General features: G+C 38.1%; 1 protein-coding gene across 2 annotated transcripts in view; it reads right to left on the bottom strand.

Annotated features, from left to right (window-relative positions):
* The window catches only part of vaspb (vasodilator stimulated phosphoprotein b), a 34,493-nt gene that overhangs the window by 1,798 nt on the left and 6,722 nt on the right, over positions 1 to 25,973 (bottom strand). Inside the window, exons 2-11 of one of the 2 annotated variants that reach the window (XM_079466139.1) lie at positions 10,057 to 10,228; positions 7,623 to 7,803; positions 7,471 to 7,531; positions 5,029 to 5,111; positions 3,209 to 3,468; positions 2,521 to 2,696; positions 1,678 to 1,735; positions 1,398 to 1,425; positions 1,279 to 1,318; positions 1,072 to 1,122 (exon numbers count right to left, since the gene is read on the bottom strand). In XM_079466139.1, coding sequence (XP_079322265.1) covers positions 1,072 to 1,122; positions 1,279 to 1,318; positions 1,398 to 1,425; positions 1,678 to 1,735; positions 2,521 to 2,696; positions 3,209 to 3,468; positions 5,029 to 5,111; positions 7,471 to 7,531; positions 7,623 to 7,803; positions 10,057 to 10,228 — 1,110 coding nt within the window. The remainder of the gene's footprint in view (positions 1 to 1,071; positions 1,123 to 1,278; positions 1,319 to 1,397; positions 1,426 to 1,677; positions 1,736 to 2,520; positions 2,697 to 3,208; positions 3,469 to 5,028; positions 5,112 to 7,470; positions 7,532 to 7,622; positions 7,804 to 10,056; positions 10,229 to 25,973) is intronic. The other variant, XM_079466140.1, reaches the window with a different exon arrangement.

The raw sequence follows: 25,973 nt of genomic DNA, 5'->3' as shown, positions 1-25,973 counted from the left end.
CAATAAAATGACCTAAAGTAACCGTTACCATAGAAACTGTTCCAACCAGCATAAAAATACCTGTAAAGTTACCCTGAAACCAAACAACATCAAAGTTTTTTCACGTCCATGGCTTCAAATGGAATAATGGCACTACCATGTTCCATATACACTTTAGAAATTAAAAATACTCCAGGCACCATTTAGGGTTCCTCAGCTGTAACCTTGTAGAATTAAAAAGTTAAACTAATAGGATTTGTTTAATTGATTACTGTTGTTTTAAGATGTTAGCCATGAATGCTGAGAGAGCTTTGATGTGCTGGTGCACATACATTGAAAACTGAGTAACACAGAGCCCCCTGTGGACAAAAATAGACATGCAGGACACAGACAAACAGCCCCATGCCTGAGAAAAATAAAGAATTGTCAAAATGTCAAAGAAGGCCAAAGGATTTTTACAGGTTTAAAAAGAGTTAAAGAAAGCAAACACCAGCTCAAACATTGACAAACAAGATCAGAAACCCCTACTACAGTTAAATAATGGGGAAAAGTTGCCTTGATCCAGTTTAGTTTGCAAACGCAAAGTTGAAATGGAAAAGGTTTTTTTAGGGAGTGTATTCAATGTTAATCTGCATGAATGTAATTATATTTACTGTTACATTTTGTGTTCATAATATGCCATTATATTCATTGGACATAATCATGAAATTCAGCCATTGTTAAATGCACTTGTACAACAAACCAGCGGTTTTTATTATATTAAATGATAATATAACAATTACTGATGTGTGTTAATAAATATAAGTAATGATTGACAATTATTGTGTTAAAATTGCAAACATGTAACAGAAGACTTTAGGTATAAGAGGACATATACATTCTTTGACGTACTATATATTTAGATTAATTATGTATTTTTTTGACATATAACACAATACAGATTAAAGCTGAGTGTTTTTGTATAAATAGCAGTGGATAATTCCTGTATGACATAATCAGGTGAATGAGTGTAAATGTATGTAAAAGCAGGGAACTGCGAGGTTTTACAGCATTAAACCGCAACCAAATGAGAAGATACTGCAGTACAGGTACCTGAGAGATGAGAAAGAGGGTGAATCCAGACCTCTGGGTGCTGAATTGGTCCTGTTTAAAACATGTACTGTATATACACTTCACTTTTAACTACACAGCCCTATGGACATTCACTTTCAAGGGCTGGGGTCCTTGAAGTCATAAACCAAACCAAACCAAAGAGATGTTCACCATTTGAATGTGTCATAGATTATAATAAATGTTTACCTGGGCATGGTGGCTGACTTTTCCCAAGGTCTCTTAAACTCTGTAAAAACATGATGGATAATGTGAGAGCACTGCAATAGTTATCTAGAAATCAATCAATCATTAATTCTTAGTGTTACCTCCGGGGCCTTGGGTGTCAGAATCATCCTGAAGATCCACAGGTAAAAGAAAGACAGACAGAGAGAAAGACAAGACGATAAAAACAGTATCTACAGCATTCAGTTATACTGCTGGCTGCTTAACTCAATTGTTATACTTGCAATTACACTAATAGCAGCCATATTCTGTGTCATGTCTCTTGACAAGCTATAAATGTCTTTAAAACATTTTCTGGATATTGACATAATCTTTTGTCATATTATCCATAATGAGTCCTTATCAATATGATGGTGCTCTTACATTATTGGGCTCTTCTGCTTTAGGAGGCGGCTTCTCTCCTTTATCTGTTGCTTTTCTCCTGTTTAAACGAACACAATAAAACAGTCAGTACAAATGATTAGTCGTGATGTAACACTTGTACACACAACCAATAAAACCAATTAGCAATTTCTTCTGTTAAAAACTCCTCAATGGGCGAAATGAAATGACAGTAATATGCTGTACAGTTATTTATGAATATATGTGCTTTATGTCATTTGTTTGCTAGTAATTTTTTTAATTGGACTTCGAGTCTGTAATAAAAGTGATGATGATATAAATGGCACGCAGGGAGCAAGTATTATCAACGCTTAACCGTATATGTCTTAAATATGAGACTTGTGTGGGGTTCTAACCCACTTTGTGCAGTAATCCAATGTTTTCAAGACCAAAAACAAATAATTATATAAAATAAAGAATTATTTTCAGTAGGTGTCAATGAGCTCCTTGCCCAAATTTCTCTTTGCCCGAATTTCTTGTGCAGAACACACAATTGACATGTTCGCGGCAGTAGCAGCGCTTGATTCACATCATTTGCATAGCCTGCTGCGAGTTTGCATCTATTCACGTATTTGCATTGACTTTGTATGTAATTTACTCTCGCAAATCACTTAATTCGCGTTCTACCGAGAATTAATTTTTAGTGCTTTAACAAAAATATATGGTTTAAAAACACTGGCCTCATAAAGTTATATTGTATGTGCAGTACTTAAAACACATTTTATGAGTTTATTTTGAGGAAGTCAACATTATTATATGCGGTAATAGACTGAAAATGTGCTTTCACAAAGTAAAGTGATTAACAAAGTTGTGTATTTTACTGACCGTCGTGCCAGTATAGCGCTCATCTCGCCCATCAGGCCTCCTCCTCCACTGGGCATAGACACACTGCTGCGACTGCTGTCTGCTTTGGGAGTTGCTGCAACGCTGCCTGCACTATTGCTGCTGCCACTGCTGCCTCCGCCAACACCAGAACCTCCACCTGCACTGCCAGCATCATCCTGCAGAGGGCAGCATTACGTTTGCAATACTTGATCATCCTTTGTATTTTAACAAGTAAACACACTAAATTTAAATGTTTTTAATAAGTGTATACAATACACAAATGTGTATTTTGTAACATTAAAGTAGGAAGTGATACATCACTTTTTCTAAGTTTTAAAGGGTTGTTGCTAGTGGTGCAAAATCTCACCATATAATAACTCTAAACCTAACAATAAAAAATTATAATCAACTCTTTTAAGCTTGACAATTATTATGCGGTATTAAAGTGTGCATGCCCAGTGGTGGTAGCTGTATCCCCTCTCGACCAAACCTAAAAATGACCCTTTTAACATTTCAAACCTGTATAGCTTTCTAAACACAAAACACAAAAGAATGCTGGTAACCAAAATTGTCGGTCTCGCATTGGTTTTGCGTTCATAAAATGGTCAAATGGGGACCAATTATTTTAAAATGTTTGAAATTTCAAAAGGGTGAGAACATGTAAAAAGAAAAAGTAATTTTTTCTCACCTTGGGGACTTTTCGGAGTTTGGCTCCAGCCAGGGCAGCTGCCAGACCACCGCCTTCTAGTCCTCCGCCCCCACCTCCTCCAGCAGAGGGCAATGGAGGAGCAGGTGGCGGCGGGGCTCCGCCACCTAAAGGGGGAGGCCCAGGTGGTGGGGGAGGTCCAGATGGAGTAGGTCCAGATGGAGGAGGTCCAGGGGGGGGTGGAGGTCCAGGGGGAGCTGGAGGTCCTCCAGGGGCCAGAGGTGGTGCTGGAGGAATGATTACTGTGGAATAACAGTACATAAATAACAAACAAATGTTTGTAATGTTTTTATTGGGTCTCCTGATAAATACCATAAAGGACAACAAAAAGGAACAGACAGCAAGAATGATCGGCAATCATTTTTTAGTGCCCTTGGTACTTAAAGCAGTTTTCATATTTATAGTGTTCAAAATATTTAAATGAAAACAGAGTTACGCCATAAAACTTAAACAACTAAATTTGTTTCTTCTATGAACATAAATCACCATTTACTCTCAGTTAATAAAAAAAGAATCTGTTTCCCTGGCTTTTAGTTGCTTAAATTTTTCATTTATGTTCCAAAGAATTTGGAATTCATTCATTCATTCATTCATTTTCTACCGCTTATCCGGGGCCGGGTCGCGGGGGCAGCAGTCTAAGCAGAGATGCCCAGACATCCCTCACCCTAGACACTTCCTCCAGCTCTTCCGGGGGGACACCGAGGCGTTCCCAGGCCAGCCGGGAGACATAGTCCCACCAGCGTGTCCTAGGTCTTCCCCGGGGTCTCCTCCCGGTCGGACGGGCCCGGAGCACCTTCCGGGGAAGGCGTCCAGTAGGCATCCGTAACAGATGCCCAAGCCACCTCAGCTGACCCCTCTCGATGTCGAGGAGCAGCGGCTCTACTCCGAGCTCCTCCCGGGTGACCGAGCTTCTCACCCTATCTCTAAGGGATCGCCCAGCCACCCTGCGGAGGAAGCTCATTTCAGCCGCCTGTATCCGGGATCTTGTCCTTTCGGTCATGACCCAAAGCTCATGACCATAGGTGAGAGTAGGAACGTAGATTGACCGGTAAATTGAGACTCTTTCTTCACCACGACGGACCGGTACATCGACCACATTACTGCAGAAGCTGCACCGATCCGTCTGTCAATCTCCCGTTCCATCCTTCCCTCACTGGTGAACAAGACCCCGAGATACTTAAACTCCTCCACTTGAGGAAGGAACTCTCCACCAACCTGAAGTGGGCAAGCCACCCTTTTCCGACTGAGGACCATGGCCTCGGATTTGGAGGTACTGATTTTCATTCCAGCCGCTTCACACTCTGCTGTAAACCGTCCCAGTGCATGCTGAAGGTCCTGGTTTGAAGGGGCCAACACGACAACATCATCCGCAAATAGCAGAGATGAGATCGTGTGGTCCCCAAACCTGACACCCTCCGGCCCCTGGCTGCGCCTAGAAATTCTGTCCATAAAAACTACGAACAGAACCGGTGACAAAGGGCAGCCCTGCCGGAGTCCGACATGCACTGGGAACAAGTCCGACTTACTGCCGGCAATGCGAACCAAGCTCCTGCTTCGGCCGTACAGGGATCTGACAGCCCTTAGCAAAGGACCACAGACCCCATACTCCCGAAGCACCCTCCACAGGATGCCACGAGGGACACAGTCGAATGCCTTCTCCAAATCCACAAAACACATGTGGATTGGTTGAGCAAACTCCCATGAACCCTCCAGCACCCTGTAGAGGGTGTAGAGCTGGAATTTGGAATTTGATTTGTAATTTTTTATTGGTAAACTATTTATTTAGTATGAGTGATACTGACCTGAGGCTGCTTGTCGCTCCCTTTCCTGTCGTTCTCGCTCTTGTCTCTCTCTCTCTTGTCTCTCTCTCTCTTGCTGTTCCAATCTACAGTATGGGTCAGACATTGAGAAGGTTTCAAGTTGAGATTATTTTGATTATTTCATTGAAACCAAACAGTTTCAAATGTAAAAAGAATATGGTCTATGGTTCCAAAATTTTGTCATGCTTGGTTGCCAACCAAAGAGTCCTAGAGCATTCACACAAAACACATTTGTGTGTTCAAAACCATCAAGACGGTGAGCAACAGAATGGAGCAAATGCAGGGGTATCACAACACGTTTTCCATATAGATGTGTCGTCTTGCGTTGCTCCCAAATTAAGAAGTTAAGAAGATGTGTCTATAATACCAACTGCTCTTAAACACCTAATGCTGTAACTATGTAATTTTCATTTAGACATGTCAAATTCAGACTGTCAAATCTGAGTTTTTTAACCGAGCAAAAGGCTGGTTTTGAGGAATATCAAATATAGGTCTTTCTCATCAAGTTTCTCAGGTGATGACACAAGAAAAGTTAACAATGTGGCCCAGGCATCTTATCCTCATCTATACAGTACCAGCCTGTCTGTTCCTTTTTCGCGTCTAACAGTTCTACTTCAACTTCATTTGAACAGATTTTTGTTTCCTGCTGAATTCTCGCTGTTTGCTTTCACAGCAGAGCTTTAGAATTTTGGCAATGGTGGAGAAAACCACAGATTGAAATATGTAAAATTTGTGTTAGCATAGAACATCATTTTCCATTTCTTTTTTTGTTTTTCAACAAAACAAATGTAATGTTACTTCTACTGGAATTGTTCTGGGTACTCTAGAGTCATTCCCACCCTTCACCCAGTTAGTTACGGCTACACACCTAAAAAACAACAAAGTATGCAAACAGCCCTTTTAAAGCAACACAAAGTCAAAACACAGTCCCACGCCTTCACTAAGAATATTCAAAGCACACAGATTACAATAAATCACCCGAATATTTTTTTTAAATAACATTCAAGTATAATTCTGACTTGTATAGCCATAGCTTGAAATACGCATGAACACAGACAAAAGTACTACAAATTTACAAGACTGCAACGTCGAGTTTCAAGTTAAGTCACGTCTATCAGTAAACCATTCAAAACATTTCAGTCAAGTCAAGGCATGAGTCAACAGATTTCACGTAAAGCCTTTCATCAAGGTAACCATAACAACACAGAGAAAAAGAGAGAGAGAGAGAGAGAGAGAGAGAGAGAGAGGCATGTTCTGGTGCTTGGTCTCATAAAAGCTGCTTTTCAGTTGTCCACTCCTGAAAAGGGAAGAGATTGACCACATTCAGGACAAAATGTTTTTTGCCTTCATCAGAACTCTTCTTGCTTTGTTACACGTCCAAATGTTGAAATGTAATGTGTGTGATTTCTCCAGCAAGAATATCAAGAAGTTATCAAGTGGTCACGGTAAGGAATACCCTTTTCTGATCCAAGCATCTATTCATTTCAAGCGAGGCTACAGCTTTAACAGCTGTTTAGGAGAACTGTTAACTCATATTGCATATTCAAGCTACAAATGTATTAACTCAAAGTAAACACTACAATCAACATACATCCCCGACATCAATATTTGAATAAATTATGTAAAATAAATCGCTTACTGGCCATGTGGGATTTCGTTATAAAGATAAGGATTGCGGTTTTCCAATAGTGTTAAAGCTCGCACCAGTTAAACTGTGCAAGCGGCTGTTATTTACACACAGACCTTTTGCTCGCCCACATCAGGGAGCAGATGATCTACTAGACCAAAAAATATACAGCCTCAGATTTGTTTTCCGGTGGCTGTATATGTTTTGAAAACTGTCAGGGGGAGGTAACTGGAGTTATTGTCTCGGACCCGTGACAGGGACAGCCCACTACGATCTTTTATTGGGCCCAGGGGAGAGGTGGCCTATTCCCATGTGTCCCACGACTCGTGATGGAGACGGCCCTGTGTATCATAAAAGGTCTGACAACAATGCCAAACTAGTTTCTCTGAACTGATCTTGGCACAAATTAAAGAGAAAATACAGATTGGCAATGAGTTTTAAGATCTCGGAAGCACCTGATTTCTTCCTTTGCGTTTAAAAAGAAATGAAGGCAAGTCAATTACATGAAGCTTTAATCTCTCTCCACTACACAGTCAACAAAAATTACAAAATGTAAGTTTACAAGACGGGAGAGGATAAGTCAGAAGTCTTGACCTAGTCTTTCACCACATCACTTCAGGGGCTCATGGAAAGCGATACCGATAGAGTTAATACCAGTTAATCAAGCAGTCCTTAAGGTCAAGCAGTGACACAAGAAAAAAAGGTTCACGCAATTCACATGATGCCAAAAAAAGAGGCAAAAAAAGATATTACAAAAATTTTAAGCAAATATTGGCCAGACAGAAATATCCTTGTACCTTCTCTGTTGCTCCAGTTCTTCAGGAGACGGTCCGTTTGACACAGGTCGAATGGGGTATCCTGAAAAATGTAGTTTTTAATGGTTTGATTCATTACACATGAACAGTTTTGCTTTGTCAAATTGCCGTGAAAAAGTGTGTGTGTTTGTCACCTCCGTCAGGTATGGCGCTGATGACCTCAAGCGCATGCAACATGCCGTTGGCAAACAACATCGCATCTTCCTTGCTGCCAAAATTCAGACCCCAAACTTGGCGGGCATCCCGCCACTGGTGGAAGTTGGGCGTGGCCTGATTATATTTTAACCCCTTTACGATAGGACAGTTTATCACCACCTGTACCAGAGAGGTTAAATTATACAATTGGCGAACATATATTACTTCAGAGATCTAGGAAAGGATTGCTGCATGAAATGTTTTATTGTTGTTGTTGGGAACAATGTTTTTTCTTACACTATATTACAGTAATCAATAATAATGAAACGGTTTTAAAATATTTATACGTGTAATACAAACATATTTCTTAATAATCATATTATTGTTATTTAAAATATATTATATTACATGATATTATATATTAAAAATATTTGATTAAAAATATATATCTGAAATTACTAAATATTTCCAAAGCCAGTGTGTGGCAAATAAATTTGTTTTATCAGGATTTTATCATCTTTAAAATCCTTATTTTGTCACTGACATATATATTTGAATGCACCATAAGATTTGCTTCTACCTGCCCTCAAATTAATTCAACCCTGAAGTGACTGATTTGTAAAGATATTTGTGTATTCCATCAGCATGAACCAGCTTCCATCAGCATTCACAGCTCATCCAGCAGGAGGCTCTACCTCCATTGAACACATGAGCGTGTGTGTGTTTGAGTGTGTGTGAGAGAGAGAGAGAGAGAGAGAGAGAGAGAGAGAGAGAGAGAGTTTGCCTCCAGTAAATGTGCTGATGTCACATTCTCGGTTTGCTTTATAGTACTGAATATAGTACTGAACAAGAGAGGGAGAGAGCGAGGAGAGAGAGAGAGCTTTAAAACAGAAGTTTAATATATGTCCACACAGATGTACAGTCATTAAGATACCCAAACCCACACAGATTATCAGTTCTCTGAGAAGCAGAGTTGTGAAGAAAGTGACAGAAGTCATTCAGACAGTGAGAAACAGACAGATGGGCAGTAAAGAGGTACAGTCATGGGAAAGGCTGGAGGGGGGTCTAACTGGCACAGGAAATGATTTGGCTTTCCAACTATCTTACAGGAAACAGCATCCACTTTAAGAGTCCTCTCTGGGGAGCAGTTGTGTCTGCGAGTATAGCGGGCGACTGGAGCCGGGCGGGGGGATTGGGGGACAGACAGAAGTCAAGATGAAGATGAAGGTAATTGAGAATGGTCTCTCGTTTTGTCAGTTAAAGCAGTTGATACAAAACACATCATATCTGTGACATTTCAGAGCTATAGCAGAGGCCTAATGTTCACTTAAATTTTTATCCAATTTGCAATTTCTTGCTTTTCACACAAAGCCATATAAAACCCCTCACAAAATCACAAACACGCCAATTTGATGCATATTTTTTGTTCATTTTTTTCAGTCTTTTCTTATACGCATTAAGGTTTAGTGTGAAATTACATATTTAGCTTGTTGTGTTTGGATTTTAGTTGACCTGGGGCCGGTTGCATGCAATGCAAGACCAGTGGTTGCAAAGACCAGTTGTTCTCAAACGTGTTCGTTGTAAGGTGTCCTTTGTGTAGAGTGCATCGCTTTGTGGCCCCACAAATAAAGATTTATAATCTTAAACTTATAATCGTAATTAAACCAAAAAAATATTAAGTTATTCAAAGCTAAAACATAAATTATTTTGGTTGGTCTTATTTTTCTGATGTTCGACTGCATAAAATTTCATTAAATGCCACAAAATCTGTGTCCCCCCTGGATCCATATTGGGGCACCCAGTTTGAGGACCACTGGATTAGACAATGACATTTTTTTCTTCAAGACTGGTCATAACTTCTTTAAAACAGTTATATAAAAGGTTGATTGGGCTAATTGCAACATTAGACTGTATAAGACTAATTGAAAGTAATGACCAAATGTAAAGACTGATTAGTACTAACTAAGTGCTAGTCAGTGAGAATTGTTGTTAAGATGTAGTCTGAATTTAGCAGTTTAGTTTTTGCAACTGGGCCCTAATAAAACATTCTAATTCAATTTTGGGTCAATCTATTTTCATTAGAGAATTATACAAATAAGGTTGATAATAATATACATTTTCGGTATGAGAATATTGATTCAGTGTTTTAGGTATACTGCAACTTTTTCCCCTATACAAACCATCTTGTGAACCACAGATTTAAAAACAGATTCGGACCCAAATAATGGTGAAAGAATAAAATAATATTAAAATTTTCGGGTGAACAGTGTGACTATGGGAGGACAGTGTCTGACTATTGATTTTTAGGAGAGTTCTTCAAAGCAATAATTAAAAGTTTGAGGCAAAACCCAAAATTGTTGGATCATTTTCCCTGAATAAATCAACCCCCTGCAGTATCTTAACAAAAATGTTTGTTTGAGGTTTGCTGCTCACCTGCTGGTCAGTTTGCATCTTGCGTCCCACCACCCTGAAGGCGTTATTGCTTGGATTGTGGTATATCTGGACCCTGCTGAAAGCCTGGGCGCCTGTGCCGGCAGGGACCCACTTCTTATTGGCATCATCGTAGATCATCACGGTGGCCCGCGCCTGACAGATGCTTGATTCACTGCGCAAGTGATAGAGGAAAAAAAGACAGATGTCATTAAAACTTAATTTACATTCATTTCAGCTAAAATGCACCTAAAACTGCAAGGGTTTACAAAACAAGGGAGTAAATGAAGATGACAATAGGAGGGGGACGGGAGACCAGGACATTAATGAACAAAGAGACAAATGTGTGTAGAAACGTGTGAGGTAGGAGGAGAAGTCTGTCTGATTGAAACAGGCCTTACGAGTATCAACAATGGAGGTGGACAAAGAGCGGAAGTGCTCAGCATTCCATCCAATTCTAGACCCTTCAAACGTACCGCATTACAAGTGACACCTATACATGAAATACATTCACAGACGGAGCATGTTTTTAAGATATTAAACGGACGGCTCACTTGGTTATAAGGATTCACCTGGTTTTCAAGCTAGTCATGATGCATATGCTTTTAGTTCGCACAATACATTCAGATAAGAGACAAGATCTTTTTTTAAAACTGATGTCAAACCTGGCATAACTCATTTGTGCATATCATGTTTAAAACTTTGTATGCCTACGAATTTGACCATTATAGAAGAGATTTCAGTGAATAAAATGCTTTGAATAACTTGACATACAGCAGAAGGTTTACTTATAAGACACTTTAATTCGTTTTTTTTCCAAAATGTCTAAATTGCTTGTCATGGAAAAAAAAGAAAATGAGTCTGAAACAATATGAGGGTACTGTAAATCAATGATCATCATCAGGTCACTGCGTAGACAATGAGATCATAAGGCCAATGTTAAGTGATATTATTAAGACTCCATGTGAACATTCCCATTACACGCCTCTGTGTGCAGAGTGACATCACAGGCCATCAACGTTCATTCTTCCGAGCCTGCCTCGCAAGACCGGTCTACACAAGTCCGTTCCTTGCATTCTTGGAATTGAGAAATGGCCACTATCAGGGTGCTGCGTGCACAGTGATTTCCTTCGGCTGCCGCTTGCACAGTGATAGCATCAGACCATAGATTCATCAGTTAAATGTAACCCAATTTTTTCCTTCAATGTGACACAGATCGGATATGGCCCACCATAGTGTAAACAGGACAAAAAACACATGCATTCTGATATTTAGAGATCAGTTTCAGGCCTTATTCATATTGTGGAAATAAATCTGATATTGCGTTCTATACGTCATTAAAACGGCGACAATTTGGTACTTCTCCGCAGTTTTATAACATAGGCTATCATCAGGATGAAGAATGTGTGGAGGCGGGTAATTGACAACAATGCAGGAAACATGATGGAGGAGGAAAATGCAGGGCAGTGGTCACAATATGCTCCCACCAGTCCTGAGATCTCTCTCGCACACAGATATTCCTCTCAATGGTTGAGGAGGACACAATAAAGCATATACGCAGGCTGCAATGTTGTCTCTTTTCCTTTTCCTCCGCCTCAAAATCTATTTAATGTATGGCGAACTTGTCATATATCTCAAAGCTAACATCAAGCACATTTTATATTTGTCATCATGAATAGTGAGTAATCTTTGTGCAAGAACCAGCGTTCACGCATGCGCAATGTTTCAAATAGGGATGCTCCGATCCACCTTTTTTGCTTCCGATACCGATTCCGATACCTGAGATTCAGTATTGGCCGATACCGAGTACCGATCCGATACTAAGGTAAAAAATGTAAAGTGCACAATTACTTAATAAACTATGTGCATTGCAGTACAAGACATCAGGCTCGACTTAACATAAATTTCCTGACCCCGTAAAACAAAATAACAAACTAATGATTCACAAATTTTGTAAATAGTTTATTAAACCAGCACCGGTGCAAAACAAATGAAAAATAAAACAAAACTTTTCACTATCTTTGGACAAAAGACATTCAAAATTAAGGTGCAAATTAAGCAGCTGAATAAAACAACAGCTTCACTAGCTTGATAAACGGGTATAAATAAATGGAAACAAAATCTCTTAATAATTTTTAAGAAAGTGCAAAAATAATTAAAAAATCAATTCGCAATAAAGCAGGTGAAATTGAGCAAAAAAAGTTCTAGCTTTACTGCTTTAGATATATTTAAAATAACATGAATCAGATCTTTTTAATGCTTTAGTCACTAAAGCAAAGTCCACTTAACTAAACTAAAGTTTAGAGAAAATAAAATTTAACATCCAACACAGAAACAGATGAATAAAACACTAGCTTCCCTAGCTTAGTAAAACTGCACATGTTTGTTGCATTTAACGTGGCATTTTGTGGCACAAAATTCTCATCCAACCAGTGTGCGGTTAAACTTAAAAGCGACACGGGGGACACGTCGCAGCTCCAGATATCGGTTGTAAAACTCACCGCATTGACATCTTTAATTTTTTCGGATATGTGTTTGCAGACTTTTCGGTACAGTTCAGGTAGAGATAAATATCAGATAAATATTTACGCTTCGGCGTGTCGTACTGCGGCTCCAGGTGGTTTATAAGGAGTCTGAAGCCATTATTCGCAACGACGGACAGCGGTTGCCCATCCATAACAATGAAAGCGGTGGAACTTATTGGCGTAGCTGTTGTAAAATAACTCCAAATGACAGATATTTTGGCTCGCTCCATGCCGTTTGCTGCTGTTCACTTGTTCACGTGCACTACGTACAGAGCACGTTGCTAGCGTATGATGTCGCACGTTGCTAGTGTATGATGTCGCACGTTGCTAGCGTATGATGTCGCACGTTGCTAGCGTATGATGTCGCACGTTGCGCAATGCACATCGGCCCACGAGAGAGTTTAAGCGCCGGTGTCTCCATGAACTTTTACATCGTCTAGCACAAATTTTATGTCAGATCGGGTATCGGTGACAAATTGCACCGATACCCGATCTAGAATTTTATTACGTATCGACGCCGATACCCGATACGAATATCGGATCGGAGCATCCCTAGTTTCAAATGGTTGGCAAGTATAAGCATGTAAATCTGATATGAGTCACAATTGGATGTGTAAACGGACAGATATAGGCAACAAATCAGAATTGAGCATCAAGACCTGCTGTAAGCGGGGCCATAGTGCACATGTGGCTGCACATTTGGTCTGTACTGTTTTTACTGTCTCTGGAGAAATGGATCAGAAACAAACAGAAGGTTCATCACACTCTAATGTCTACATTGCTAATAAAAGGAATGTTACATTTACATTCAGGCATTTGGCAGACGCTTTTATCCAAAGCGATTTACCAAGCATTATCCTATACATTTTTTTACATAGGTATCTGCAATCCCCTGGGATCGAACCCACAACCTTGCGTTGTTGACGCAATGCTCTTACCACATTTTTCATTATTTAGAGTTATGAACTAAATCCTTGACAAACTTCAAAACCTTAATAGCTTATTTTGTTGTCTATTATTAGACGGCACTCTGAAATACTTGATTCCGATTGGCCAACAGCTAGATTCCAAGGCATGATATTCCCAGAGTATAATCACTCAAAAATAATAAGGTATTTTAAAATAATACATTATATGACATTATATTTACAAATGATTAAAGGTGCACTTGAACACAGAGTTTCTGCCAATCTCCATCTCTATATTAATCTTGCCTATAGAGTAGTATTGCATACCTGCTCGCACCCGCTCCCAGTGAATTTCTGACCAATCCCGCCCATTCCATGTGTTTCACTCTCGCCCAGACCCGCAATTTGTGCGCTCGCTCCTATATTTTTTATACATGGAAAGCGCTAGAAATGGGGACCAAACTGAATGTGTTGTGAATTATTAATGAAATTATATTGTGTCTCTCTCACACTTATACAAAGACGACAACAAATGTGGAGCTCTATCCTGCTTGACTATTATTACTCATATTGTATTGCAGCACTGCAAATATTGTTATATGGGTCAATGTCTTAAGGATTTTCGACATACCAATGGCCAATGCCTTAAAGTCATTCGTTGTGACCGTGATTTATCTTAAATAAAAAATGTTTTTATTCATTTATTGTTTTGAGTGGTTAGCAACAAATTATTTGTAAGAGTTTTGGTTAGCAATCATCTCATCTTCTTCAATATTGCATTCAACTGCATTTAAAAAACGTTTGCTTAAACATACTGTAATAGACATTTATATTTCAGCCACAAAAATTTTAAACGGTATATTCTATTTTTCATTGATTTATTATGATTATTGATACTGTGGGTTGCACATTACATTATTATTGACAAGAAAGTTATCCTGGGTTTTTCCCTATTTGTGAGTAATTAATTTAGCAATATTTATGTATAAAATTTATGTAAATCTGAACATCAGGCTTAAAGGGACAGTTAACCAAAAAAAATAAAATTAAGCATTTACTCACCCTCAAGTTGTTCCGAACCTGATTAAATGTCTTTGTTTTGTTGAACACAAAGAAAGATATTTGGTAGAATGCTTTTCATTTTCATTTATGGTACCTCATTCATTACCATAGTAAAACAAAAGATTGTATAAAAGTTTTTGTTCTGTTGAACACAAAATATGTTATTTTGAAGAAAGCAAACTGCTCTGGGTCACCTTTGAATACCATTAAAATTTTTATAGCTATGGTTCAACAGAAAGTAATTTATACAGGTTCAGAACAAACAGAGGGTGAGTAAATTATGACAGTATTTTTATTTCTGGGTGAACTGTCCCTTTAAAGAATAAAAGAACACCAGATCAGACAAATCAGGATTTCATCATAGAGCAGTATAAAGCCATTACAGTATTTTAACTCAATAAAATACACCTTCAATGTCAGTAACATGTTTAAAACATGTTAAATTTGGAACATCAAAGGTTAAAGCAAAGGTTGACCAGGTAGATTAATCGAGCAATGTTTGGTTGATTGCATTTACATTCATGCGATTATGCAAAAACATTTGCCATCATCTTAAGAGGCTAGTAGGCCTCTCTCTGAAGGATGAAGGTGTGCTCGTGTCCGGGATTGAAAAGCGTACGTTTTGTCAGCTTGCTCAGATTTATATAATCATTACATATATAATATCCCGCAGTCATTGGAGACACAACTTGATTTTTGCCTTCACAGCTAGAAGCCCGAGGCTACTGGCACGGCCTCGAGGAAAGCCCTGGCCCGACAGTCGAAAGCAAGCTATTGATTTGCATTTACATTCATCTTAATTTTTTAAAGAAATGTTTAAGCATATATTGTGTAAAATAAATGTTCCTTACTTTCAGCAATGTTAAATGCCTTAAACTGAAAAACCCACATCAGAAGTGAATTGAAACCCAGATCAGCCGCCACTAATTTACAGCACATTAAACCTCATCTTAACACCAAACGCTGCCACAGTCTACTAACAATGGCCTTGATGAACGTCTGGAGAAATGTCTGTATAAGGCAACTGCCCTTGAACACTAACAAGCAGAGTCAAGCCCACTAATCTGCCTCGAAGACTTTCTTCCTCCATCTCCAGTTTATTAGCACAAGCGTGCTCTGTTCCTCTCTCTTCACTTGGTTTACAATCTCACTGACGACACAATGGGAATGTTGAACAGTCATGGTGTAATAACAAGTGAGTCATTCTGAATAAAGCACAAGCAGACTGGCAGATGGGTGTTTGGACAAAAGAAGAAAAAGAAGCAACCTCAAGGGACTCTTGGGACTTTAAGGGTCTTTCCCTATCAAATTGTGTCATGTTTTATAGACGTTTACACAAGCTGTCAGATCTTGCTCAGACTGCATTACTTGGTACAGGTTTTAAATAAACTTCAATCTTCACACTCAACAGGACGTTTCAAGGTTTACAGGAAATTACTGAACATAAAATTACAATCCGAGAAGGATGATCCTTTAGATAATTTCATTAGTCTTCTTACGATATATACACTGGCATAAAGCAAGCTATAAACAGTTTCATCTTAACTTTCTTAACTTTTGTGACCCCAAATGAACTTCCAGTACACAAAACACAAACAATAGAGTGTCTGTAGATTTATTTTGATAACAATGAAAAAAAAACAGGAAGAACCATTACTAGGCTAAACTTGTCTCAAGTATTTTGAATTTTGACTCGGATAGCTCAACCGCTAGATGTCAAAGTACCATACGGTTCGTTTAAATGTGACCAAACTGAAGGACCCATTCAACAAATTGTTAATTTAGTCAAAAATATATATACAACAAAATTCAACAAATCTTTCATTTAAAGGTGTCATGAATTAAGAAATCAATTTGAACCTGAGCTTTTTTTATATAAAGAGTCAGAACTGAAGACATCCTTGTTACTGAAATGAAACTTATTGACACCAGGCGACGATGATTTTGTCCTCCATTGTTGTTTCGGATTTCTGCCTCCACTCGCTACATCATAATCACGTCAATACTAGAGCAAGCTCCTGATTGGTTACGTGCTGCAAATATTCGCCAAAGTTCAGATTTTTCAACTTGTGCCCGAGACGCTCAATTCATGCTGCGTCATTCATGCCACCTCATTCGTGCGAATCACATCGCAGGATGTCTATCGCATCTTTGCATTGACTAAACATGTAAATCATTCATGCTTCATTCACGTCTGGTTGGAACGCACCATTACACATTCTAAACTCATGTTCAAGTCGTTCACTCTGTGTAAAACAAACATAAATGACATTCAACCTGATTGCTTGTCTTACGGTGAAACTATGCTAAAATGACTTGTTTTTAAATTCCAAAATATAAAATAATGAATAAATCAACCTATATATGTGATTCGGTTCTTTACTAACATAAGAAATGTCATTTCAATCTTCAGTGTAGAATTCATTTATAAGATTTTGAATTTTTTATTGAAGTTGCAGCTTAAATGAACCAACCCACTTCTTTTAATACTACAGACACAAGAAAAATAAAATGTATTTACATCGCAGAAAACAAAGCAATGTTAAAGTACTATATTATTCATAGGATTGTAATCTTAGACTTTTGTGAGATGAATACAAAAGAGAAAAGGTTAAATTAAGAGACATTTGTTAAGTTAGATTTTTTTCTACGTCTTCTCAGTGACCAAGTTCTTAAATTTCTCTTAAAAAGAGTTGTTTAGTTGAGAGAAGATTCTGTAATTTAATGAAGCTTTGAGGACTGCATTTAGGGAAATTGTAATGTTCAATAATTTGTCTTATGAGAATAATATTTGTTAATATGAAAAAATGTGCATTGAAGAAAAGTGAATAAGGTTTTACATATACTGTCAATTGTGGATATAAAATCGGAATCGGTAGGTTTCACTTGAAACCGAAATCAGCCAAGAAAATTTAAATCGGTGCATCTCTAACCTTCAGATTAATCGATTTTTAAGATCAAGAGAATGTTTTACTTTTAAACTTTTGACCGGTAGTGTAGATACACAAATACATTGTAAATGGGTCACAGAAAACCATTATTTCATTGTAGTAAGTACAAAGTATTTAATGCAGTAATTCAAATACAACTAAATTCTAGTTAAAACGAATCAAGGCATTTTTCATCAGATATTTAATCACTTCGATTTATATGCAGTGTAATGATAATAAACATAACTGCATCATGCAACAGAAGTGCCAGTTTTATTCCAATTAACATAATATCTAAATATGCATTAACAGTCATGCAAGTGCTTTGAAAGTACGCAAGTGTGTCTTGGAAGCTATAACATCAACCGGACAGGGGTGTAGAGGAAATTACATAACCCATAAATACGTAGTGCAGTTTACATACCACACGGCCCCGGCTAAAATAAAGGTCCTTAAATTCCCCTTTAATAACCAAGTAGTTTATTTTCCTGTCTAGTGCAGTAAAGAGCTAAAGAGAAGCTACTTCTGATTAATCTTGAAGAAAAACACTCTACTGCAACAGCGGACAGATCTGTTTGACTTGAATGTACAATGCTACATGACAACCACTGTGTTTATTACAAACTATATTTTCATATCAACTAGGAGACACAGAACAGCATTGACCTAAAATAATAACTTGCCTGTTGAGGTGGCTCAGTGGTCAGGAGGTTTGAGATGGCAAACATATGGGTCATTGGCAGGCAGGCACACATATTACCATAGTATATCCACAGAATCAAACCACAAAAATCCACTGTCATTTAACTGTTGGCTAACTAAATATATTGGCTAATTTGTGCTTCAAGCTCAGCTGTGTTAAACAAATGAATATTCTGAAATATTGCATTTTGCAATATTGTATAATTTGTTACTGTATGAATAGGTTTCTCGTGGCAAAAATCAAACCTTTTGATTACTTTGTGTGAGAGAGAGAAATATAGTGTCAAGCTAATACAGCTTAGTTTAAAAGTTAAAGTAACTTTATTCTTTCAGGATACTTTTTTTGTCAACAAGTCAAAACTTGTGAGTGAAAATGCTGTAGGCTACAGCTTTCAGAGTCTGTCATATGTTCGGTTTCAGGCAGGTAAGCTATCTTAGTTATTCATTTCTCCTCATTTCTCAATGTCAAAAGTCTTATTTATTTACTAAAGCCGTCCGTTGTTTCTGATTTCAATTTCTTTCTTCAATGGAACACATTGTAATTGCTTATTTTCATAGTTAATAGTAACTTGGGTTGTCAAACTCTAAAATAAAAAATACAATAACAGTATCCTCAAAATAATTTAAATCATCTTGGGTATTGCCCAAAACTGCTTACTATACACTAAATGTTAGTAGATGCGTGCATCAGGTCTGGTGAACAGTGATTCAACCTTAAACATCCTTGATGTTCAAGCATCCAAATGTAAATGACGTCAAACCCGGATGCCGCCATAGTGATTTGAAAAAATGCTGAACTATTTCTTTAAGAAATCGCTTCCTCAACATTTGGAGGCAAACACATTCCTCCTCCTCTACGTCCCTTCCTGGCACTCAACATAGCCATATTTGGCTCATGAAACATGGCAGTATGCTCTTAATTCCTTTTACAGGTTGGTGCACATCCCCCCGACACATATTTTTCCCAGGAGAGCCCCCCTCCCCTTTCATTAAAGAGGTGGAGTCAAGATGAGGCAGTAAATCGGTCAGCTCTCTGCTGTCCAAACATGTTCATCTGCAATTCTCTAGGAGCCCTTTCACTTTAATCAAATGGGACCGACTTAAGCAACTGGAACATATATTTAATATGAAATTCCTTGAGACAATAATCCAGCAAATGGAAATTCATTACTGGGAGATCTGTAGGGGTTGATCTGTCTGGTCTGGACACATGTAACAAAACAGAAAGAGCCAAAGCTAAAGTCAAGCACCAGACATCTCATGACAACACTGTCCATTTCCCTGCATTTGACTGCCACACATACAGAACGTCCTATCACAGAAGCTCCCTTACAAACACATTTGTAATGTAGATCGAACAAGTCTCATTTGACTATGAGACAAGCTGTTGTCCCATTCTTCTTGTTTTCATGTTCCAATGTGATAAGCTATAAAATAATACAAAGAAAATAAATATCCTCATTCTTGCCATTTTCTAAAAATATTGCGACCAGCTTAGTCAAATTCGTAAACTAACCAATTTAAATTGTATCTCAATAGTGCTTTTTTAGTATTTCTTAAGTTTAATTTTGCATTGTTGCAAAGCAGCTTAAGCATACACTGACCGAGTCTAACGCCTCATTCATTCACTGAATCTCTCACTGGGGTTCCAGATTTACTTGTGTAACCGCAAAAGTTATTAATTCTGTTGCGTACAACCAAAAACACTTTGTTGTAGAAGGTTTCTATTTAATTAATTGAAATGATTAATTTGACAAATTAAATTTTACAAATACAATTAAAGTAAATGCAATTTTGTGTTCACTTCCATGGCTTGTTTTTTGCAAATCAAAAGTACAGCAAAAACAGTAAAAGTAAAGATGAATCACACTTAGGGCCCTCATTTAATGATCTAAGCGCATGGTCTAAAGCTCACGGTTCAGGTGCACTACGGGCGTGTCCACATCCACATTAGTTTAACGATGGTCTAAATGGGTAGACCCGATTCTCTCAATGAATCATGGGTGTGTTCTGGGCAAAACGTGCAGTAAACCAATCAGAGTCTCATCTCCCATTCCCTTTAAGAGCAAAGCATTCGCCCCATGGCGGATTCGCTATTTACACGGCGGAATTTGCAAGAGCATAGGCCAGATGCTTCTCCAGAGTGGAAAAGTATGTGCTCGCGCATGAGGTTACAGCGCACGAGCAGACCATCAACAAGACAAGCCGGATTTGTCATCTTTATGTACAGAAAAATAATATTTTACATAACATTTATTTTTTATATATGGCATGTTTGTGTGCTTCGCATCCCTCTTTGTGTAATAAGCAGAATTTAAGAGCACTGCCCACCCGCCTATAGGTGCATATTACTAACCCGCTTTTTAAGTAACCAAAAACATTTTGCGGCATTGACTTTAGACCAGGTTTGAGTTGGTCTATGGGGCAGTCTATTTTCAGTTCCATAAAAAGTTTCAGCAGGCCAACAATGCACCTAAACACACGATACGATATGACCCTTACAATTTTTTCCTATGATTTACAAATAGCATTACACATCTGTGTACCTCTGTGTGTAATCTGTGAGAGTGACACTGCAAACAAAACTAACATGGCCGAAAGAGAAACGTTTCTGAAGTGACTTAACCTGTCCTACATCCCTGCTGACCGTTATTACATAAATGTGATACCAGCGCATGCCCAAAACCAACAAGCTCTATTTTCCAGTGCTACTGGATCTCTTAGCATCTGCCTAGACACACTCAAGAGACACAAGATCTGTCCTAATAAAGACTAATCTAATACACCACAATCTACCAATGGTCCATTAAACCCTATTACACATTATCTGTGAACATACAGAACCGGCTGCCATTATTACATCACTGCACCTGGGGCTCAGCATCTCCATTTGGCATTTTGCAGATATCTTTTAAACAAATACATCTATACAGTATACCGTAGTGTTTAAAACATTTATAAAGAGTGATTTTCTGTGCTCTGAGTTAGATCACTCACAGTTTTTTCTACACAGAGATTTTTCTAATACATGTATTCCGCGGAATGTAAATAGGTTGGCGGTTGACTCTGCGCTCGACAAGTTGGGCGTTATGATGAAACGACGTACGAAATTATCCATCCATAACAAATCAAATATTCTTTTGACCTTCTTTTAGTTTGTAGTTACGTGAACCGCTTCGGTCCAGCACTTTCTCTCTCAACCACAGTGCTCGTGCGGTGGTTCAGACACGGTGGTTCAGTGCAAAGACAAGCGTGAGAATAAACAAACCTAAAGACAGAGAATCGCAACACACTAAAAGTGCGCATCTTAATAGAGAGTGAAGAGTGATGAAGACCTACAGTACAGACCGTACTTTATGTTGTCTATCTTCCTACTGTATACATATGAGATACCCAGAAGATGAATACAATTATAAAGAATTTTGATCAGATTTTTTGATCAGATTATCAGTATCAGAACCTAATTTTATATCTTTAGTACATTTTCATAAATTACCTACAATTAATTATAGTGAGCATTTAAATGAACTGTAATAAATACATACAATTTTGGTAAGTAAGCTATAGAATTATAATGGCCGATTGTTACCGTGAAATATATTGTTACTGTGAAATAAAATTGCTACGTAAAATAGATTTTTGCCCTCCCCAACTGGGAGTCTATTTGTTCACATGCTTTCTCTTGTTAAGAAAGCAGACAGGAGTTAATACACAGTGTTAGTTTCAATCGAGCTCTGCTGGCACTCTAAAGCATCAGCTTTCATGTTCAGCTGTTCAATAGATCAGGAGTCGGTTTCCTGGAGGCCTGCATGTAAATGTGGCTCAACACTTTTTATTATTCTCTTTTTACTTACTTCCCTACAGTTTTGTATCATTTACATGGATATGAAGTTCAGAATTATGTAAAGTAACATATACATACATATGTACCTACAGAACTTTGCATTACAAACTTTGTGTTACTGTTTCTACATTGACTGATCCTACAAGAAATTGTCACAACATTACAGAGTAAAAGTAAACATTTTGCATAGATTCTTCGTACGTTACATACTATTATTTGTGGGAAAAGCATCAATTGCAACCAATTTTTTTAAACGTTAAGCACTAATAAAATGACAAATTTCCATGAGATACAACTTTGTTATTGATGTATTTACTGTGAAGTAATTGGCTGATACCATTGTGTTTTCAGATCATTTTAGGAGTGTAGAAATCCTTAAGTAAGCTTTATAGTGTCCTTCACTTTTAAACCATTAAAAAATTCCCCCCAAATTAAAAAAGTAGTAAATATCTGCAGTTTCTGTCTTGTATAATATACAGTAGCATTTGTTAAAACACATTTTTACATGTCTGGGTCTGACCAGATATATACAAGTACCTCCAGTTAAGGTTTTTGGGAGTAAAGATTAGTTGCGCTGAAAGCCTGCAACTGCAAAAGGCAAAAAGGTTTTTACATTTGTTTACAGAGAACCCAAAGCTCATGAAAATACAAATCGTGAAATACAACAAACATTCAAAATGCATGAAACCGATGGATTTTCCCAACGCTTAAAGAATTCTGTAGGCAACTATGGCAATTCATGCAGCTAATCCCACACAAGGACCATTTCACTAGCCATTCAAGAGCAATCAAGACTGATAATGAACCAATCAGAACGCGGCGAGGGCGTGACCGAGTCTTTGTAAGTCCCAGCTAAGCAGTATGACTCTGGCACGAAGCCCAGCTTCAAACAGAACAGAGACCAGAGAGCAAATACACCCGCCACAGGGCATAGGACGACCCCCACTAATGATCTAACAGCTACATATTACATCGATTTCAAAGCACCTCTGAGACCTTATATTACATCGGAATACAGGAGAAGTGAGATTCTCTGCTGGGGAAATGAGTCTTCACATACATTCAATTTAATTACAGCAAAAAAAGCCAAATTACGTGTTATTCCAAGACTTTTAAAACCCTGCAATGGTTTTGTGATATGATAAGGATTCAAATGTAAGACACTATTCACTGATCAGTGGATTATTTCTTAATTTTTTATGCTCGCATTGGATTTAAAAGTGCTGCCAGCTCTTTGCTTTAACATTGTTCTGTTTATTTTGGTGAACTGTTAATTTTAGGCAAGTATTGTTCATCCATTTTAATCCATTTGAATATTTGTAGCTTCAGTCAGATCAATATCCTTGAGAGCTTTCAATCCCCGAGTGTGATTCAAAGTTAGCATTGCGGGCTGTATTTTGCAGGATTTATGACGAGACAACATCATCAAAATACCAAAGAGAATTGGGACAAGCTAAGACAAGAAAGGCTATAATTACTCAAGCGAGTCAGCTCCAACACACCATGGACTTAAAACAGACATGAGTCTTGATCGTAACGTCAGATGTTATGATGGGAATTTCTCTGCATCACTGAGGCTTGAACTGTGTGCAGATGTTTGTGCCTCTCTCAGTCTTTCTTGGCAGCAACTGTTTCCTGCAAAAATACTTCAATGAGGATTTACATTCAGTAATTTCCACTTTGGGTTGATATAGACCAAATGAGCTCTAGTGGTTAACCCCAGTCTGTCCCCTTCCCACAAATTATGTGAAGAGAGGATACTCAAGTGGTTCTAGTGAATAAAGTTATTTGCTTGGAAAAAAGGGAGTCGACTCTGAATCATACAAACAAGTCGTGCCCTAGTCCGATTCACAAACCACCACGGATTTACGTCACTACATGTAGACCAATCATAGCATACGAGACCATCTGGCCAATCAGATTAGAGTTGGCGGAGAGAAGGGGATTAGAAGGATCACGGATGATTCACCGAACAAATCATTTGACAGTCGGTCAAGAAGTAAGGTATATAACTGCCAATTATAAAAAATAACAGTGTTTTTAAATTTGTTGTTGGACACAGAGGTTGCATCAACCGAAAATTCCTTCAGAAAAGCTTTCAGTGAGTGGAAAAAGGTCTCACTCTGTGTCTTCTCTGTTCAGTGAGAGGCAGAAGCAGCACATTCATGACCAAACCGCATCTTACTTGTGAGTGAGTAACGTTACCACAAAAAGCACCATTTACCAGCACCTGTGGTTGTTACTGACTGGACAGACATATGAACATGAACATTTATCTGTAATTATTATTTTATGTCTGACAACAGACACATTAAATATATAAATGAATATAAACAACAACAGCGTCATTGAGTTGTATTAAAATACAGCAAATTCCAAGAGTAAACGCAAGTACAGCTTGATGACATCACAAACATGCTAATTACCACGACGGGTAACAACCGAACTCGTTGTAAGTCGCTTTGGATAAAAGCGTCTGCTACATCACTAAATGTAATGTAATTGGTAATAATAGACTACTACAGATTTTTTACGAGCCTAAATAAAAATGTCTAGGGCAACCTCTGGTTGGACACTCGATACACCAAAATAGGACCTTTAAAATCAAGGAATATTCAATCTTTAAAACCGTCATTTGTAGAAGCATTCTGACAGACACCCGATAGCAAGTGTCACAAGCAGAATTGTAAACATAATGTTTTTTAAATTGTGAAAAAAACTGCCAGACACTTCATCTGGGCCTATGCAGTTGATAAAGTTTCAGTGGTGAGTATACAGACAATTGTGACCTCACTGTAAACCCAGATTTTGTTTCAACTCAAACAGATTGAGTTCATATTACTTAAATGTGTCTAATTTGTTGACATTACTTGTTAATTCTGATTAAGCTTAACTTTTTCATGTCCTTTCTTATTGTAATTGTGTTTTTAAGTCCAATCAGTAGTTTCTCCTCAAACAAACTGAGTTTGTATTACTTAAACATGTGTTATTTCTTTACATTAATTAAGAATTCTGAGTAAACTGTACTTTTTAATGGCCTATCTTATTGTAATTATGTGTTTGAGTTTTGCCTGTTCCTAATACCAACGCATTGACGTCACAACCGCCAAAAATTGAGTTGAGTGACTTTTGAGACAGAACAGAGACGGAAACAAAGACACCTGTATCTAAATTGCCATTATAGCAAGCAAGTTGTTCATTCACCGAAGTTTGAAGCCTTCGGTGAATAAACCGAGTTCAGACACAAAACGGTAAGTTGGAACCTGGCATTGGTTGCATGCCGTTGCAGTCCCGACTGCTAGCTGATGTAAATTAGCTAGCAGTACATCACGAAAGTGAGTTCACCCCTCACATTTGTTCAAATATTTTATTATATCTTTTCATGGGGACAGCACTATTGAAATGATACTTTGCTATAACTCAAAGTATCTATCAGATATATATCTGTATATCAAAGTTTCATTTCAATAGTACTGTGGTTATTTGAAAAAAAACTGAAAAACGAACTTTGCTAGTTATTAAAAGGTTAGCAGGGTAGCTATAGAGCTAACTCTGCCCCACACTCTTCTAGCTAACGTATGTCTTCACTGGTAACGTTAGCTAGCGCCCGTAACGGAAATTGTATGTCGCTCCCAGACAGCTAATGCAAGTTGAGCTGAGCCTGACACCTGAAGCAGCTAAAGTTAGCTCAGCCACCGTACATCGAACGTCCCGGTAAGTTGGCGCAAATACCAGCTGCCTTGTTAGCGGATTCTATTGTGTGACTACGACTGAGTCAAATAAAGTTAGCTTTGCTCCGACGTGTCCGGCGACCGTCTGCTTTGGGTACACTTCGAGTCCGCCCGATGTCCGGGTAATGTACTCGTTCAGACAATAGACTGCTGGCCAGGCAATCTCTTCATGCTTTTAAAGTAATACCGAGCTGATATGTCCGCTCTGAACCATTTTA

This window comes from Barbatula barbatula (genome assembly GCF_947034865.1).
Source record: "Barbatula barbatula genome assembly, chromosome: 10".
NCBI lineage: Eukaryota > Metazoa > Chordata > Actinopteri > Cypriniformes > Nemacheilidae > Barbatula > Barbatula barbatula.
The sequence above is the reverse complement of the archived record's forward strand: the minus strand, read 5'-3'. Positions and strand labels throughout refer to the sequence as shown.